This window comes from Strigops habroptila, chromosome Z (assembly GCF_004027225.2).
Source record: "Strigops habroptila isolate Jane chromosome Z, bStrHab1.2.pri, whole genome shotgun sequence".
NCBI classification, from domain to species: Eukaryota; Metazoa; Chordata; class Aves; order Psittaciformes; family Psittacidae; genus Strigops; species Strigops habroptila.
Genome location: NC_044302.2, coordinates 41,489,629 through 41,506,438, shown reverse-complemented (window position 1 = coordinate 41,506,438; position 16,810 = coordinate 41,489,629). Strand labels below are relative to the sequence as shown.

The 16,810-nt window shown below is 43.1% G+C and overlaps 2 protein-coding genes across 2 annotated transcripts in view; both read left to right on the top strand.

Annotated features, from left to right (window-relative positions):
• Nucleotides 1–1,972, top strand: part of LVRN (laeverin) — a 34,320-nt gene extending 32,348 nt beyond the window's left edge. Inside the window, exon 20 of the mRNA XM_030470695.1 lies at nucleotides 1,324–1,972. Coding sequence (XP_030326555.1) covers nucleotides 1,324–1,470 — 147 coding nt within the window. The 3' untranslated portion in view covers nucleotides 1,471–1,972. The remainder of the gene's footprint in view (nucleotides 1–1,323) is intronic.
• Nucleotides 1,973–6,464: 4,492 nt separating this feature from the next.
• On the top strand, nucleotides 6,465–15,672 carry ARL14EPL (ADP ribosylation factor like GTPase 14 effector protein like). Its single transcript, XM_030470963.1, has 5 exons — nucleotides 6,465–6,587; nucleotides 9,534–9,710; nucleotides 13,271–13,390; nucleotides 14,886–15,025; nucleotides 15,398–15,672. Exons 3-5 carry the CDS (start codon nucleotides 13,280–13,282, stop codon nucleotides 15,618–15,620), a joined length of 474 nt encoding a protein of 157 aa, XP_030326823.1. The 5' UTR covers nucleotides 6,465–6,587; nucleotides 9,534–9,710; nucleotides 13,271–13,279; the 3' UTR covers nucleotides 15,621–15,672.
• The last annotated feature ends 1,138 nt before the right edge of the window (nucleotides 15,673–16,810 follow it).

Genomic DNA, 16,810 nt, shown 5'->3' with positions numbered 1-16,810 from the left:
TTCCTCATCTGAGAAATAAACATGTGAACATGTGCCCACAGCCCTGCAGTCTGTGTGTGCAGCTAACCAGCATGGCATGAAAGTCAGCTTTTGTGAAGTGACAGACATTGTCCGGCTCTGCGTGGCTGCAGTGTAAGAGGTTGCCTGCCTGTGTGCTGAACTGATGGCCTACATGTGATACAGTTCTTTTCTTTTCACTGTTTGGCAGCCTAGATAAGCCCATGAACAGTATTTTCTAATTGGGCTGCTGTACATCTGGAAAAAAGGAATGGGCTTTGGGAAACCTGCTGAAGGGTGGAAATCTATGTGAGGTGGCTCTAGGCTGTCTTATTTTGTTCCCCGCAATAATCCACATTAGTACCTGTGACAAATCACTGCTCGTTTCATACTCTTTTTCTTGCTCTTTTGCCTCCAGTCCAAGTCTTCCCAGATTTTTTCCCCAAAATATTATTTTCTTTTCTCAACAACTCAGCTTTTGTGCTATCTGCATGTGATCCACATTTCTTTGCCAGCCCTGTATGGCTAGTATGTGTCATTGCAAGAAAAATTTTGCTTTCCTTTTTTGCTTCTGAGTGATGCATGCATACAGCAAGTAACTGAGAAGGGATGCTAATGAGGAGAACAATTCAGAGAGTTAGCTCCTAAAGTCAAAGAAATAGCTCTTCAACATTCACGAACTGTAAGTTTTTCATCTTTTCTTCTTTAGGGACAAGTTAACTCCTTGGGATGGTAAAAGCAATAGCCCAGTGCCAGCCTCTATATTAACCTTCAGGTTTGGAACTGAGACCCAATAAATATTATCAAAAGCTTATTTTCCTCTTCAAAATCTGCCTGTAGAGATCACCTTTGCCATGATCATGTACCAAAAATTGGGCTGCTGGCATATTAGGTTGCTGGTTATCATGCTGACATCTCTATCATTTCTTTTATTTTTGTTTTCCACTCCCCCCATATGTTTCTTTGCTATTCTTCAGTCCTCTCTTGTCTTCTGCTCATTAGACTGATGGGAAAGATTTCTTGTTCTGTGACTGTAGAACAGGCAGCACAAGAGGATTCTGTTATCCAACTAGTCCTAGACACTGTGTGTTACCACCAGTTCTAGTCAAGTTGGCTGCATTTGAAAGGATATTTAGAGGGACAGCCAAAGGCACATTCCTAATGTGCAGGGAGCTTTCCCACCTCAGGGCAAATCAGTAAGCTTGCACCATCCCCTGTTTAGTCTCTCCCTTTTCTGTGCACTTCTGTCTAAATCACCTGTCAGGTACACAGTTGCTTGCTGCATGTGAAGTTATAGGAACCAAGCTCATGTGTTTATTTCTTCAGTTGCAGGTTTTTTATAATGCTACACTGGAAGAGGATGAGAGAGTGGCTACTACTCTACTACTGGAGCTCACAAAAATTGAAAATATGGAAAGGAGAGAACTGCTAATCAAAGTTGCCAAGTGGTTACAGAAAAATCTAGATGATTGATGTGGAAAACAATTTTCAGTATATTTTACAGGGTGATTCACTAGAATTTTGGTATTATTCTTAAGATATAATTAAAGATAAAGCAGATTTTTATGAGTGCTGTGGTTTTCTTCCCAACTGGAAAGTAAGGCTAAAATAATTCACAAAGTAAATATTCAGCAAAATAAATGAGAGGTGTATTTTCATATTGTGACTAAATTAATTTCCTACTGGATGAGCTGTTAGTAAGGATGTATTGCTAATAATGATCTGACATATAGATGCAGTCCTAAATCCTTTGTCTTTTTCTGTATATCCAAATGAAAAGCGTGGTACAGATTTGTGGCAAAAAACACGTGAGGAAGCTGGAAAAATTTTATATTCTGTTTTGCGTATGATTTGTACTGTGACCTTGGGCAAGTCATTTAATCTGTCTCTCTCCACTTCTGTGTTTGTAAATTGCTAAGAGGACAATAATTCAGAACAGTGCCATAAAGCATAAATTTGAGAATGGTTCCAGAACTGTAGGGAGGAAAGGACTAAAGAAACCTCAAATTTTAATGGTAATAAATGAATGCCTTGTCCTTCAAACTGTATTTTTCCTTAGCAGATCTGTACTTATTGGGTCTACATTCACATTTGTGTTTTATTAGGAATGTGCTTTTGAAGACATCCTCCCAGTTGTCTCTGTTTAGCATGCTTCAACCTCCAGGACAGTCTTGGAGTGTGTGAACTGGATTCTTTTTGGATGAAATTTATCTAAGAGATTATGAGCTCCTGGTGTGCAACCGATACACACCACCATTTGATGGTCATTTTGTCTGTGGCACTAGAATGCAGCTAGTCTAAACTAACCCCTCCGGAACATCACCAGGTGTTTCCATTCTTACTGCACTAAGCTGCTCTCTGATGTAGATACAGAGTTAATCACCTTGCTTACACAGCATTTTGCAGGTGACAGACAGAATTCAGTCTGTCAGTATCAGCAAACCATAGTAGCTTGTGGTTGAAGACGTATGGGATCCTTAGTTGATGTAATTTATTTATTTGTGGAGTAACAGTGTTATGACAAAATTACTGTACTGGTGCTCAGGTTAACATAGAAAACAAATTATATGGAGTGCAGGAAACCCAAGAAGTTAAGAGTATCACCCTATGAGGAGACAAGGAATAAAGAGCAGCTGTGTTAATAAAAAGAATTTTTCAGGGACAGCCTCTAAATACATTTAAGGAAAACATTGCCGTGTTGGCTGCAATGAATCTCCTCTGCTCCCAAATGGCTGCAAAGAAAAACGGTAACTATTTTGAGACTCCCAGAGGCTCCCTTTATGGGAATTACCAACTGCTGCAGCCAGGTTTGTGCTGGAATCATTTGACCTCTTTAGCATTTGATGCAGTTAAGGGTAGTGCCAAAGAAAATTGTATGTGTACTTGACAGTCCTTGTCAGGCTGATTCAGAAAGCAGAGGAATTCATCGAGGCTGTGATGAGTTAGGGAGGCTTTGCTTCAGCATTTTCTGACTTACACCAGTTAATCACTGACTCTGTGTGTCTCATCAGATGGGCTAAGCAAAGCTCAAAAAAGTCATTATTGTAGGATTTATGGGCTAAATTTCCCATAACATTTTACTCCTAAGCTCAATAGGTCCAAACCATTTCCTTCCAACCATGAGTAACCACTCTTCCTTTCCAACTACTCTTCCTTATTTTTTTTTAGTATTTTTCTTCTTTCTGCGGAACAAAACTCTAATTACAAATGCCAGTATGTAAACAATCAGTAAAACAATTTTAAATAAGAAATTATTTTCAAATAGTGGTTCCTAACTAATGTATGCCTCTTGGCTGACATTCTGTATTGCAGAATAGCAGCACAGTTTTCATGGCAGAAGCAAATGGTGAAGGTGACTGCTGCGTAAGCTGCCTGAGTAGGAGCAGATCTGAATCACTCTTGCTTCCAGAGTCCACGCATTCGCACTTGGTGGCATGTAACAGTGACAGCTATTCAATGGCAGTTCTTGCTGCTGTTGAGTACAAGTTGAACACAGAGGTCCGGAGAGTGACAAATGGGAGATGCAGCAAGGCAAGGAGACAGGAGGAGTCCAGGGCAAGCTGGGAAAGCTGCTTTATTGCAAGTGGAGATGGGGTAAAGAAAGTTTATTGAAAATGAGTATGAAGACATGGGTGGACTCCAGGAAATAAGTTTTTACAGTACTTACAGAGACTGTGAAGCTGCTATGGGGCATGTAATTGTGATGACAATTTCCAATGAAAGGAGGTGTGCATTTAGTAGACCCTGAGAAGATAAAAAAAAGTAGATATGCTGGGGAAAGACCAGCCTTTTTACTTGAGTCCTGTTCTCTGCCTTGACAGTGTGGAAATCAAGAAGTTACACTTGTTTTGCCTTTACAGCATACATGCATGACAGGGCAGGAGACTCTGGAGCTAGCAGGGATGGGGAAGAGATTGTGCAGTGAAAAGAGTGGGGGAGAATTAGGACCTCAGGGAAAGGTGGAATGGTTACTCATCAGTGGAAGAAGACGGTTTGCACCTACTGGGCTTAGGGGTAAAACGTTGTTACAGGAAGTTTAGTCCAGAATAGTTGGGAAGGGAGGATGAAAATAGCTGAGAGGACCAAGGGTACAAAGAGGAGACAGGATGAGAACAGATGAACAAATTTGAGAACAGGATGAGCAAATGAGGGAAGCTGCAGGAGCAAGGTAAGATCCAAGGGAGATGAGAATGGTGTAGAGAGGGAGAAGTTCAGTTTCCTCTCAAGTGCATTGCTTGCCTTACTTCTTTTCCCCAGAGAAACTCAACCTGAGGTATTTTGAAGGATTATGTTGTATTCTTTTGGATCCTGTGTTGTTAATCTAGAACAGGGTTGATATTCCCTCAGGTGTGTCCCTCCCCCAGCGCTGGTCATCTGCAGTTCCTCACCAGTGTCCCTGCCCTGGCATGAGTTGCCCACAGACTGCAGTTGCCTTGGAGGCATCCTTCCTCTGGCATCAAGCCCCGTATCCCAAGTGTGTATCCCCAGATTTGTCCCCAACATGTTCCACGTGTCTCCTCCAGTTTCCTTCATTTTCTCCGGCCCCCCCTACTGCTCTGGGCTGGTTTTGTCCATTTCTGAGCTGGCTTGATGGGCACAGGGTGTTCCTGGCCCACCAGAAGCCCCCACTGCCTAAATCCTAACAGTGCTGATCAATACAGCCTGGCAGTCTCTGCTGCAGCCACCATCACCAGCTGCACCACAGTACACAGCTTCCAGCTTCACTCCAAACACCAGGGCTGGCACTAAGAAATCCCGTGTCCTCCTGCTGCCATGCACTCTCCCTGCAATTTCTCTGCGAGCTAAGCTGTTCCCAGTAGGAAGAGAGACTTCAGAGGTTTTTAAGTCAAGATCCAAGAGCACTAGCCAACTGCTCCTCTGCACCTCATAGCAAAGCTGCCCTGCCACCCCACTTTTTCCTCCTTGGCACCACAAGGAGCCTCCCAGACAGGTTAGGAGAAAGCAGCTGGTTGTGGGGCCTGGGTGGTCAAGGTGCAAGCCCCATGCCATCCGGCTCCATTGATGGCACACATGGATGAGGCAGGTGGAGCTGCCTACTCCTTTCAGGGTTGTTTCAAGTCCCAGAAGGGCCAGTATTAGGTAGGGAAAAGGGAACGAGGGCTAAAGTGCCATAAATGAACAGAGATGTGGCCTCAATACATTCCTGTTGCACAGTGATTCAGAGAGGACAAAAAGAGCTGTCATCTGTGGACCCCCTAGCCCAGAGATGCAGGGTCTTTAGAGTCGGGTGTGATGGCTGGACCCTACTCCCAACTACAGACCAGTGGTAGTGTGGTGCAGGTCCCAAAGGCAGGAAAGGGCTAGCCCATAGCCAGGCCAAGAACTTCTCTCACTCCAACCTGTTTCCTGAAAGCCCACACAGGAACAGGGTGACAAGGTGAGCATTGGTGCATATGAGCTTGGAAACTGAACACTCACCATGTGATTCATACAAAAGAAAGCAGGTGGTTCTTCCGAGACTCATTTGTCAAGGAATGAAGGAGGTTGTGAGTACAAGGATTGCTATCCTTATCTTTCCTATTGCATGGAATGTGGCTGTGAGCCGGTTGGCTCACTTTATTCCATAAATATGACAGCCTAAGTGAGCTTTCTTTAAGCTCTTCCTGCTAAGCTGCTTACTGAGTGGTGGTGATCTACCCTTGGGCAGGGACACCTCCCAGGGTTACTCCTTAAGGCTGAGAGGCCTCTTGCCAACTGCATCTTTGTAAGTAAGTGATCGATTTTGTGCATAACCTTGTATTATAGGGCACTAAGATCTTTTGTGATTATCATTCTTTGTGAGGGGATGTTCTCTGAGGCAAGGACCTGACTGGTGATGGTGGGCCCACCTTACCTGCCTGCAGGATGCCCATCCAGCATCCTGCTCTCCCATTCAACAGGATGTGGGGAGAAAATTACATGAGAAAGCTCGTATGTGAAGCTAAAGACAGGGAGATCATTTACCCGTTAACATCATGGGCAGTACCGATTTCCTTGGGAAAATTAATTTCATTTATTACCAATTAGAGTAGACTTGGGTAGCAATAAAAAAAAACCAAATAAAACACCACCTTCCACCCACCCTCGTGCTTTCCTCGGCTCATCTTCACTCCCAACTCTTCCATCTCCTCCCCATGAGCAGCCCAGCAAGAGGGAGCAATGTGGGTTGAGGTCAGGCCGTGGCCGCTCAGGAGCAATGGCAGTTGAGGTCAGCCAACCGCTCCTCTCCCTGCTCGTTCCGTCCTCCTTATGTTCCTCCTCGCCCCATCGCGAGGTCCCTGCCACAGCAGTTCCCCCAGGGAACGTGCACCTGCTCCGCCACCGTGCTGTCGGGGACCGGAGGGGTTTCCCTGCCCCGGCGCCCGCGGCAGCTCCTCGCCCGCCTGCCTCGCTGTCCGTGGCGCTCGCGCTGCTGTTTCTTACTCTGTGTTTCTTCTCCCAGCTCCTCTGCTCGCCGGCATTTTTAGCCCTTTGCTAGCAAGCGTTCCTAGGGTGTCGCCAGCCTGGCCGACAGGCTCAGGCTCGTCCCGCAGTTGACTGGAACATTCCGACCAGCGCGTGCCGCTCGGCTCCCTAGAGCCCCGCTCCCGGTACGGGCAGAACGCACCGCTTGAGTAGGGGCCATTGTTATACCCTACATCTAGCGGCAAGGGCCGAGGGGGAGGAGGCAGGGCCCTCGGCCCCGAGTTGCTGAGGGGCGGGAACAGGGACAGGGACGGGGACGAAACGGGGACAGGGGTCGGGGCAGAGCGGAGCGCGCTGCCGTGGCGGCCCCACCTGAAGGCTGCCATGGTGACGATAGCAGCGCCGCGCTTCGGCTTTCGGGCTCGGTAACAGAGCGGTGGGCAGGAAGAAGCGGCTCTTTTTGCTGTCTTTTGCCTGTGTGGAAAACTCGTCGCTAAATAAGCCATGAGGTGGTCTGTGAGCAGCTGGGGCGGCGGGCTGGTCGACTAGGAGGACTAACAGTCTTCTCTGGAGAAAGGTGTTTTGTTCTCCCCGTGTGCCTCACTCAAGCCTTTCACAGCCTCTTTCCTTGGCATCTCTGCCACTAAAATTATCCGAATTACCCCCTTGCTTTCCATGTGCTCCCTATCAGTTCCCTCCCCACCCATCCCCGACCGTTGCTGATTTGAAAATCCAGAAAGGAAAAATCCCGAGGCAGAAACACCAGATAAACCTGGCAGTTCAGAAAAAATGGGGGTGGGGGGTCGAGGAGGAGGGGAAAATGAATTGTTTATCAGAAGACCACCTCTAAGACTTGACTTTACTCTGTGTTAATGTTTAACGAAGAAATCATGGCGCTCCAGGGAACCGTTTCCCAGTGGGACAAGAACATTACAGATTAGTTTTTAATACTGGAAAATGCATTTTTTTTTTCCTCTTCAGCTGCCCTGTTTGTGCTGGCTGCAGGCTGCCACTGAGTGCACTGCACGGCAGAGTGCGCTGAGGTGTACAGGGAGCAAGCAGCTTGACATTGGATGATGGCCAAAAAGCTTAGAAGAAATCTTTCTAACAATTTCTCTGTTTTTCTCCCCACAAACCTCCTAGGTACAATTGTATCATATATCTGGAGGTGTATTTGCAGTCACATGCTGACGGTGGGGAAGCCTTGTTCCTGGAGGAACCATTTAGGAATTTAACCACCAGAATCAATCTCTCTAAATGTCACCTAAGATTTTAATCTTACGTGTACATCCTCACCTAGTCGTAGCCTAACATCCACTCAGTAAAAACTATTCTGAGGAGATTGCAGCCTACATGCATGCTATGGTAAATATAACTCATGAACAAACAATACAGAAAAAGTTCAGATACATGGGTGTAAGTATTAGCAAAATGGAAGAAAAATAGGTATTAAGCATAGGCTTGTTCAATTATAAATTTTGTATTTATAGCATTAATTCAATATTATTCATTATGTAGTATATGGAGAAATCGGAAGAACACTGGAAAAAATACAGGAGAATGAAACAGGTTGTAGGTTTTTGTTTGTGGCTTGCTGTTGTATGAGTACCTTGGAGTTTGATTTTTTTTCCCCCCTTCAGACATTCGTGTTTGATTTTTCACAACAAGAAAACAGTTTCTAGAACAAAATGAGGTGTATGTAGCAGCATTTAAATCACCTAGCTAAGGTCTGCTGCTAGAACGTCACATCAGCTTTTGGTTTTAAAAGAGTTTTGAGGGAAAGAAAATAGTATGGTAAACAGTAAATCTACTTGCCCTCAGACTGGTTTGTGAAATGCCTCAGACAACGGGTGGATGTGTCTGATGAAGATAAAGACAAGTTGGACTATTTGTCTAAGCACAACAGGAGAATTCATAAGACTTGACAGGTTTGGATGTGTCCTGGGTTCAGCTGTAATAGTTATTTTTCTCCTTCCTAGTAGCTGGCACAGGGCTGTGTTTTGGCTTCAGTCTGAGAACGGTGCTGATAACACACCAATGTTTTAGTTATTGCTGAGCATCGCTGACCCTGATCAAGGGCTTTTTTAGTCTCGTGCTCTGACAGTGAAGAGGGGCACAAGAATCTGGGAGGGAGCAGGGACAGGACACCTGACCCGAACTAGCCAAAGGGGTATTCCATACCACAGCACGTCATGCCCAGTATATAAACTGGGGGGAGTCACCTGGAAGGCCCAGATCGCTGCTCGGGTAGGGCTGGGTATCAGTCGGCGGATGGTGAGCAATCGTATTGTGCATTACTTGTCTTTCTTCTTGTTTTTAGTTTTTCTCTTTCCCTTTTTAGTTTTATATTCTCTCCCCTTGTTATTTCCCTTAATATAATTATTAGTAGTTTTATATTATACTTCAGTTATTAGACTGTTCTTATCTCAACCCGTGGAGTTTACATTCTCTCGATTCTCCTCCCCCTCCTGCCCGGAGCAGCAGGGAAAGAGGGGAGTGAGCAAATAGGTGTGTGGTGCTGAGTTACCAGCTGGGCTTAAACTATGACAAGATGTTTATTAAGATTTAGCTGTGTTCTAAAGAGTAATGAAAGCCATAAGTGATTGCAGCATGCTGGAAACTGGCATCCGGAGGTATCAGGAGGAGCCTGAGTTGTCTGCACTAATGCAACAACCCTGAACGACAGCGAGCTGAATGGTGAGGTTGCATTGTCACTTTAGCTAGGAGATGGTTGGATATGGTGAACAGAATCCAAAACATTTGTCTGATGTGGTAAAATATTCCTTCACTACATCCATACTATTAAAAAAAAAAAACCAAACAAAACTTCATTTTTGTAAAATGCAATAGTTATGAGAGCTTTTTTTTTTTCCCTGTTTACTTACCTTTAAGAATAAAAAACCCCACAACTCTCTAAGAAACACATTTGCTCTGTGAACATATCACAGGTGCAAGTAATAAATGAGGACTCACCCCATTTTATATAACTTCTCTGTTTCTACTCTTTATACTATTTTAAAGTCATAATTAATGAGGCAGAAAGTGAGAGGTCCTTTAAGATAGTTACCTGGCACTGTCTCCAGCCTACTTCTCTGGGGAGCACTATTTTGATTATTTGTCTTCTGTTTCAGTCGCTGTAGGGCTGATGTCATACTTACACTACCAGAGGAATTGTGCAGCAGTAAACCTACACTGTGCCAGCCCCTTCCTTTGGCAAGTAGAATTTAAAATTCTGGAGAATCTCCTTTCTCTCTTGCTGTCTGCTCTGGACTGAACATAACCCCTTCAGAACTGCAGGTTTTCAGAAGGTAAGTCTGGCAGATCTCTTCTTCCTACTGCATGACAACCAGAAGATGCACATGATTTTATACTTATCTTAGATTTCAGCTAAAGAATCCCTCACTTCCAGATATGGCTTCCAGAAAAGCTTTGGGTTTGGGAGAGAAAACTCATGAGGATTTATTTTATTTTACTGGGAGAGGAGAGGGTTTGTTCCTCCAGACTCCCGCCACAGAATGGGCCATTGCTCTGTCACCATGTTTATCAGTTTTCTGTGAAACAATCTGAGTTACAAGAGGAGAGACCTATTTCTTCGTCTTGTCTGTGTCTCCAGCTGGCTTCAAGGCCATCTTCTGACCACACATGCACATTTAGGGCTATGAGAGAAGGCATGGATTAGTTGGTAAGTGGCCTTTCCACATCTTTGCAGCTCAGTCCGTACTTCATCCTGAGAAAGATTAATTTATTTTCAGTCTTAATTTGGCTGGCACCAGATGTCCTATAGAGATTTCAATATGCATACTGGAATGTGTCACAAGCTTGACTGCTGGTTTCTGAGCCCACTGACATCTCTGCAGAACTAGGCTATGAGGAAGATGGGACTGTTGCAATGGGTCAGTCTAATCCGTGCAGGCATAGGGGGATTAAAGCTGTAGGGACAGCATCTTGTTTTGCCCTGGTGAAGGTGATGTACATACTTACAGATCTCAGCCAGAAAGTCTCCAATGGGATGAACAAACACAACTTGAAAACAATGTGCATTCACTCTGGCAAGCTCTGCAGAGATACTAGCTTTAGGCTGCTGAGATTAAGCAGCCAGAAGTATCTGTAATGCTGGTCACCACGTTTCGCACCAGCTGAAATATTTAGCAGTGCAGTCTGCAAGGATCATAACAGGAATATTAAATTCTTGAAAGAACAGATACAGGAAAATATTCCTCTTATGAAAATCATAAACAAATGCTGTTCCTTCCAAATCCCAGCATCTTCTGAAACTGTCCTCTGAGCAGAAACATCTGTCTCTTGGATAAGACCAAGTCTCTTTTAATATAATACAGGCTCTGATTCTCTTCCTCCCTTAATCTGCTTTTAGCCTTGTCAGCTGTGCCAAAGGTCTGTGCTGAAATTGCAAGTTCTCAGACATACGCTATGGCCATAGTGGGATGTTACAATGTGGATTATTGCCTCCAGGAAGTACGTGCTGTGTTCAAAAGGTGTGGGAGAACACAAGGTTTCGTGGAGGAAGAGTGCAATTGATGGCTGTCCGCAGAGTTGAAATTTTTATGGAAGAGACTATATATCAATGCATTGCTCCTGAATTATCACTACAGCCAGACAAACAGAGTAGATGAAAAAACTCTGCTTCAGGGCCAAGAATACTTTCCTTTGGATAATTAGGTTTTGCAGACTTGAGAGTGGATGTGTAAGTCTCAAAGTCTCCCTTGTTCTCTTATTCCCCTTCAGAACATGCTATGGATGATAATCAGTCCTGTGAGTCTCACCAATTTCTGAATGTTGCACAGTTTCCTAGTCACACTCTGCCTCATTTTTGAGTATCTTTCCTGGAGATTAAAATTTAACACTTTATCTTTACAACATAGATGGAGACAGAAATGTGCCAAATTTTCTGTGCAAGGCATTTCCCCTGAGGTGCAAGGGCATTTGAAACACGTTTGGAACAAGATGCTTATTCCTTTTCTGCCAGTATTTAAAAAGTGGCTTCTGATTTTGTGTATTTGGCTCCAGATAACTGCTAGTTATCTGGACCTAGTTGCCAAAGGAGTCAAATACTTACATCACCAGAGGACACAAGGAAATTCTGCATGCTTACATGGGTAGCTCCTGATGGCTGTTCTGCTCCTGAACCCTGTATGCTGTAATAAAACAGGTGTGGATGGTGGTCATGCATACTCACATACTCATGCAGTGCTTTAACAATGCTGGATGTATGGTTTAGATGTAAGAGGAGATACAGGAAGGAAGTCCTTACCAGGATTCCAGCTGGAGTGGAAATGAAGAGCAATACTCACTTTCTCTGGAGCAGTGGCCTTCATTCTTGTTTTATTTGTGGGCCCCTAGCAAATTTCCAGTGGGAAAGCTGGCTCTCCCATACAGCAAATACTAATTGCATGGTATTAGCTTTCCTTTTATAATCCTTTTATAGAAAGATGCTCAAGTCCCAGGACTAAACTGTTATAGTGTCACAATCTTCAGTCATTCTTGAAGTCACTGAAGAGGAGAAAGGGAAACCCCATCTTAAAGAGGCTGAAAGTCTTCACCTCTCAAAAAAGCATCCACTTCTGTTACTACAAGCTCTCTTCTCATTGCTGTTACCACTTTGACTGGCACCTTGCAGGGAGGGGCTGCAACAGAGGAAACTAAAGGCCTGGACTCCTCTCCTGCTTCTCTCAGAGAGGTGCTGGTCCTTTGGCAGTGGTGAAATGAAGATCATCTCTGGGACAGCGTTTGGGTAACAATCCTAAAGTGAGGGTAACCTGGCAGAGACAACTGCACTACCTTTCAGAGGCAGTGGGAATGACTGAGCAGCACCTGGGGAAGGGTTGAGGGAACTCCAAAAAAGCTTAAATATTTCTGGTGGTGTTTGGGGTTAAAGTCTGAGGCACTGGCACTGCATATATTGCATAAAAAGTTTTAACTAAGTAGCTTCACAAGATGGGTAACAAGTAGGTACCACCTACAGTTACCACCCCATTTTGTGTGATGGGGGAGAGGTGATGGATGGCATTTGTAGGACAGACTTGCAGAACCCAGAGTCCTCCCCGGGTGCTTTCTTAATAGAGTGATTCACTTTTTTTTCTATTAATCCTAGAACTTACTCTATTAATACACAAAATGTTTCAGAAAGCTAAGGACTGAGATGTAAAAGCCAAGAAATTTACTTTTAGCCCACTGGTTGAAATCCTCAGAAAGAAAATTGTGAATCTGCAGGGAATGGCCTCGTTGCCAGGGACACAACTCTGACACACACGCTTTGTGTGTCTATAAATAATGTCAGAGATTATGGCCAGACCCCTCCTGCTTCCCACAGCACCGCCGCGGCCGCTCTTTTTCGGAGGCTTGCAGAAAGAACGGCAGCTAGGACAACAGTGTCACCTGCTGGTAAGCGAAATAACTGCTCCTGTACGGGGCTGTCTTCATTTCCACCGCCCAGCCCCGATTGCTCTTACGCGTTCTGTGAGAATACCGCTTCTCGCCTTTACATTAAAGATGGCAATGCGGTGAAGCGGTGTCAGCTACAGAATCACAGGTGACAGCATTTCTTTCAGTTTCTGTGTTATTTAAACACTAGAGATTTCCCGAGGTTTGCTTAACGAATTGTAGAGTGGCTTTGGTAATACAGCCTTTGTTATGTAGTTACGTAGTTTTGTTATGTAGTTTTAGTTATTTTAATACAGTTTTAAAATCGAGTCCGATACTGAGCAACATTTGTTCTGCATTTGCTGTTGGTTAAGAATACATAAAAGCCTACTATGGATATCACCTGCTTACCTTAAAACTTTCACTTAAAAATCTGTGGATCTCACACTTCTGTATATGTCTTAACAGATGTATATATGTATTTCAAAAGGGTGGCCAAATGAGTGATCTCACAGAAGAAAACTGCAAGAAAAGCAATTCTGCCCAGGAAGCATCTGCAGAAGGAAATGTCTCTCCTGAGAAGGATGGTTCAATAACACAAAAACAATTGGTATGACTTCTTCAGTACCATTTTATTATCCAGATACTGATTGCCTTCAATTTCTTACATAATTACAGAAATAAAAAGCTGGAGTCAATAGGGAAATATCAGTAATAACAACAGTGAAATGAGTCAAGTTTGCAGTGCAGTAGTGAGTTAGAGGGCTAAGAACACTTCCGAGCTCGATATAGTAAGTGAGGAAATAAGAGAGTACTCTTTGAGGAAGGACTATCTCCATAGTTTATTATATGTTTCAAACTTAAAATTGTATAATTTATGATCGTGGACAGTGATGAAGCTGAAGCACATCTTCTGCACTGAAGATCTCCCCCAGACTCAAAAGCAAAAGAACTATCTGAATAGTGTAGGTGCATGAGATTGCCCTATAGGTTTTCAGAAGGATGCAACTGAAGACGCATGGCATCAACTACGCTGTAAATAAGCACACTCAAGTGCATGGGTATTTCTAAATCACTGTATCAATGGATTGGACTGAACTGCCACTGTTTTCCCCAAGAGAAGCAATGAAGGCGATCACTTGTTTGTGAAAAATCACTGTGGACCCTGAAAGGGATGACACCCTCCAGGGAAGCTGACGGATGGCAAGTCAGCTCCATTTACCTAAGAGGAGAAAAGATAAATCTGCATGTATGTTTGTGCGATTGCATAATGAATTACAAGTGTATGTTTGATGTCCACAGTCATTGTCCAAAGAGAAACTGTTTCACATAAGGCCCATGTTTCTTTGCATTGACTTTAGACATGACTGCCAGCATACACTGGCTATGTGGAATGGCAATACACAGAGCTGATGTTCTAATTTCCAGAACTGTTCAGCAGTTTTAGCTAATTACAAATATGAATTCCATAAAATAGGCAAGAAAATGCTCCGTCCTGTTTCACAAAATCTCTGCTCAGTCTAGCTTCCTTTTTTTTGTCTGTGTTTTTTCATACTCTTCACTTGTGCAAATGCTTACTTCATGCAGTAGTTGCTCCGCCAGTGATTTCTATGGCCTCCAGATTGTTTGGACAAAGATGGTTTCTAGGCATCTGAGAGAACAGATAAGATATGGGCAAATCCAGTTGTGATGCTTATAATCACAAACGCTTGTGATTATAACGCTTTACATGATGGATAAAGTTGTAGAAAAAAAGTTGATAGATAAAGTTGATAGATAAAGTTGAAGAAAAAAATACATGATCCTGTCTCCCACAAAGCAGCTTTCAAACTTCATGCGACTGTACCAGTCATGTATGCAGTCACGGTTTTTCCTCTCTTGTCAGGATATACAGTTGGGCAAAGGAATATTCAATTAACAGACATGAAAAAAATTTTAAACAATGTGATCTTAATTTAGGTGGAGTTTTGCGTCATTTTCCTACCTGTGTGGTTTTAAGTTATCAAGAATATGAATTTTGATGTAATTTGAAAGCCAGTGAGGACATATGGCAGCTAATAAATATCTATTGCACTAATTATAATCTTTCTCTTGTTTATTTATAGCAGCAACTTGAGAAACAATTAAAATGCTTAGCCTTTCAAAATCCAGGACCTCAAGTAGCTGACTTCAATCCTGAAACTCGAGAGCAGAAAAAGAAAGCGTGCATGTCACAGATGAAACGAGATTTTTTTAAGAAGCCCAAGTAAGATAGATATGCTAATTTATTGCATATTTTACTTTAAAAAAATGCTGGTATGCTCTTTACTGAATATAAATTAAACTAATAAAAGCATCAATATTTTGCAGTGAAATTTCTTATTACACATGAAAGCTGTGTTGGGAAAACAAGCTTTCTGTGTGACTTGAGAGAGTTTTGATTTACTTCCTTGGCATACTTTCATTTTTATTACCAGTGACTGTTGCAATTAGGATGTAATGCTGGTATTTCATTACACTACAAGGTTGTTAAAGAGAAAATATTTGTTCCTGGACAGATGTTTTCCACATTTGTTTGGTTTAGTCTTCGTACATGTCGAAGCATTCTCTGAAAATCACTTTTTCTTCTCTTTCGCAGAAGTGCAAAGAAGTACGACAGATGTGGCAGGCTGCTTTGTAATAACTTCGATTTGTGTGATTGCCTGGAAAAGAACTGCCTGGGTTGCTTCTATCCTTGCCCCAAATGCAATTCAAACAAATGTGGAGTGGAATGTCGCTGCAATAGGAAATGGGTTTATGACAAAATTGAGACTGAAGCTGGGAATGTGATCAGTGTGTTTCCATTTCTTGCCTCTGACTGATTTTGTTCTTATCGTTTTTGTGCGTGAATAAAGTTCTTCACGTTTTATTAAAGCAAATCTTGGCTTTATGAATTGTCTCTAGTGAAGTGCCTGTCAGTGCTTCTTTATTGCTGCCTGCCTAGCAGACTTTAATCTTTTCCGTTAAGTCAAAGTACCTATTTCATTCTTCCTCATCCTTGTGTGCTTTACTGAGATACCTAGTCAGTGCTCTTGATTTTCTGAAGCTGAAGGTGTCTGGACTGCTGCGGGAAGACAATTTGCTGACCCTGGGAAGCTGAACCATGTTACCTGTAATAATTTTTTTTTTCTTGATGATTTCTCTGCTTGTTCATTTACACAGATGTGTGACACAGCTCTTTCGTGAATGCTTGTGCAAGTGTCTCTTCCTTCTGATGCATTCATGTCTTGTATAACATGAGGCAGGAGTCATTTGAGATAACATTTCTTTGAAACGAGGTCACCACTTTCCATGTCCCTCCATAAACCAAGCAGAGGAGAACAGAAACAACTCTGCAATTCTTTCTTGCTGCTTAGCCTGCAAGACTGAAACCAACATGTTCAGTCAGCATTTTATTTATTTATTTTTTTTTTACATCACATGGTGCACTCAGTCTTGATCAGTCATTAATTATATAGCTAGAGGTAAACGGATTGGTTAATTATGCCTTTGGACAGAAAAGTCTCTTCATTTCCAGGAGTTTCCTCTTCATGCAAGGCATGACAGATTTCAAATGCCATAACTTGCAACCAGTCTTCTATGAGGTAGGTGTTTTTATTCATGATGGGCACACACACACTTTCTGAGGAGTGAGGGTCCCTCTGGATCTTCAAGCAGGGAAAGCTGCAAATTGCTGCAGGCAAACTCCAGGAGTGTGCTGCTAGTGGAGGAATCATTCCCTGGGCCTGGGCACTCTGCTTGTTGTTTTTGAGGAGACTCTCCCAACTTTGGATGTGGCACCACTTTTCTCCCCTACAAGAGGCCATTCTCTGCAGGCAAACACCTCCTCTCCAATGTGGAGATATCTCCCAGTAGAAGAAACTTCCTGGAACAGATCCCAGTAATGCCTTCACAGCACAGCCTCCTTTAGACTTGATACCTCAGAAAGATTTGTTGCTCCTCTCAGCTAGTGACATCTTAGTACTTAAGCTTGTAGCATAAAAACACCCACTACCAAAAAAAAAAAAAAATG